Source organism: Electrona antarctica (genome assembly GCF_951216825.1).
Source record: "Electrona antarctica genome assembly, chromosome: 18".
In the NCBI taxonomy this organism is placed as follows: domain Eukaryota; kingdom Metazoa; phylum Chordata; class Actinopteri; order Myctophiformes; family Myctophidae; genus Electrona; species Electrona antarctica.
In genome coordinates this window covers 1,875,126-1,877,355 of record NC_136799.1, presented here as the reverse complement: position 1 = coordinate 1,877,355, position 2,230 = coordinate 1,875,126, and the positions used below count along the sequence as shown (strand labels likewise).

At 62.2% G+C, this 2,230-nt stretch overlaps 1 protein-coding gene across 1 annotated transcript; it reads left to right on the top strand.

Annotated features, from left to right (window-relative positions):
* Positions 1-295: 295 nt before the first annotated feature.
* LOC306942598 (eukaryotic peptide chain release factor subunit 1-like) lies at positions 296-1,714 on the top strand (the record flags this gene model as incomplete). The annotated part of the gene is made up of 1 exon (XM_079528605.1): positions 296-1,714. Exon 1 carries the CDS (start codon positions 374-376, stop codon positions 1,712-1,714), a length of 1,341 nt encoding a protein of 446 aa, XP_079384731.1. The 5' UTR covers positions 296-373.
* Between the last annotated feature and the right edge of the window lie 516 nt (positions 1,715-2,230).

The following is a 2,230-nucleotide window of genomic DNA, read 5'->3' as shown; positions in this document are numbered from 1 at the left end:
GTCCGGTTCAAATTGCCCATATATGTCGATACTCGATGTCATCAACACACGCCCCATGATGTCATCAACACACGCCCCATGATGTCATCAACACACGCCCCATATAATAACCCCGGCCCCCCGAGAAGTGGCGTTATTCGAGAACAGGCGACCCACCGACAGAGCGACCGCCCGGAGAGAGAGCGACCGCACGAAGCAGCAGCAGCAGCAGCAGAGAGAGATCGACGAAGAAGACAATATGGCGGAGAACGACCCCGGAAGCAGCGGCGGCGGCAGCGGCGGAGGCAGCACGGCGGCCGACAGGAACGTGGAGATCTGGAAGGTCCGCAAGCTGATCAAGAGCCTGGACGCGGCGCGCGGCAACGGCACCAGCATGATCTCCCTGATCACGCCGCCCAAGGACCAGATCCCGCGCGTGGCCAAGATGCTGGCCGACGAGCTGGGCACGGCGGCCAACATCAAGTCCCGCGTCAACCGCCTGTCGGTGCTCGGCGCCATCACGTCGGCGCAGCAGCGGCTCAAGCTCTACACGCGCGTGCCGCCCAACGGCCTGGTGGTGTACTGCGGCACGGTGGTGACGGACGAGGGCAAGGAGCGCAAGGTGAACATCCACTTCGAGCCCTTCCGGCCCATCAACACGTCGCTCTACCTGTGCGACAACAAGTTCCACACGGAGCCGCTGAGCGCGCTGCTCGCCGACGACCAAAAGTTCGGCTTCATCGTGATCGACGGCGGTGGCACGCTCTTCGGCACGCTGCAGGGCAACGCGCGCGACGTCCTGCACAAGTTCACCGTGGACCTGCCCAAGAAGCACGGCCGCGGCGGGCAGTCGGCACTGCGCTTTGCGCGCCTGCGCACCGAGAAGCGCCACAACTACGTGCGCAAGGTGGCCGAGACGGCGGCGCAGCTCTTCCTGTCGGCGGACCGCGTCAACGTCACGGGCCTGGTGCTGGCCGGCTCGGCCGACTTCAAGACGGAGCTGAGCCAGTCGGACTTGTTCGACGCGCGGCTGCAGGCGCGCATCCTCAAGCTGGTGGACGTGTCGGCGGGCGGCGAGAATGGCTTCAACCAGGCCATCGAGCTGTCGGCCGAGGTGCTCAACAACGTGCGCTTCGTGCAGGAGAAGAGGCTGATTGCGCGCTACTTCGACGAGATCAACCAGGACACGGGCCGCTACTGCTTCGGCGTGGAGGAGACGCTGCGGGCGCTGGAGATGGGCGCCGTGGACACGCTCATCGTCCACGAGAACCTGGAGACCATGCGCTACGTGCTCCGTGCGCGTTCCTCGTCCTTGTCCTCCTCCGTCGCAGCCGCGGCGACCGCAGCGACCGCAGCGACGGAGGGCGACACCGGCGCCGCCGAGGCCTCCCCCTCCACCGTCGCGGTGGCCGCCGAGAGGAAGACGCTGTACTTGACGCCGAGGCAGGAGAGGGACAAGGCCAACTTCACGGACGCCGAGACGGGCCAGGAGCTGGAGGTGGAGGAGCGCGCTCCCCTGCTGGAGTGGTTCGCCAACAGCTACAAGGAGTACGGCGCCGCCATGGAGATCGTCACGGACCGCAGCCAGGAGGGCTCCCAGTTCGTCAAGGGCTTCGGGGGCGTCGGAGGTCTCCTCCGCTACCGCGTGGACTTCCAGGGCATGGAGTACACGGGGGGAGGAGGGGAGGGGGAGGAGGGCGAGGAGGACGTCTTTGATCTGGACGACTACTGCTGAAGACCGAACGAACCCTGACCAAAACGTGATCCTTGGTCTGCCCCCGGGGGTCTCCTCCCAGTGGGCCGTGCGTCAAGGACCTCCCTAGGGAGACGCCCGAGAGGCATCCTAACCAGATGCCCGAACCACCTCAGCTGGCTCCTTTCCAGGCGAAGGAGCAGCGGTTCTACTCCGAGTCTCTCTCGTGTGACTGGACTTCTCACCCTATCTCTAAGGGAGATGCCAGCCACCCGTCGAAGAAAACTAATTTCGGCCGCTTGTATTCGCGACCTTATTCTTTCGGTCATGACCCACACTTCATGACCATTCCGTAAATCGAAGCCCTACGTGAACTCGTACTGCAGCGTCGCACGAAAAGCATCGTGCCGCGCTTGGAGCTCGTCGACCTTCTACTCTTGATGCTTTTGTATTTGAACCCTGATTTGTTTTTTTTATTTTTCCACAACAAACAAATAACTAAACAAATAAACAAACTAAATGTAAACAAAGAAACACACAAACTAACAATGTACATTT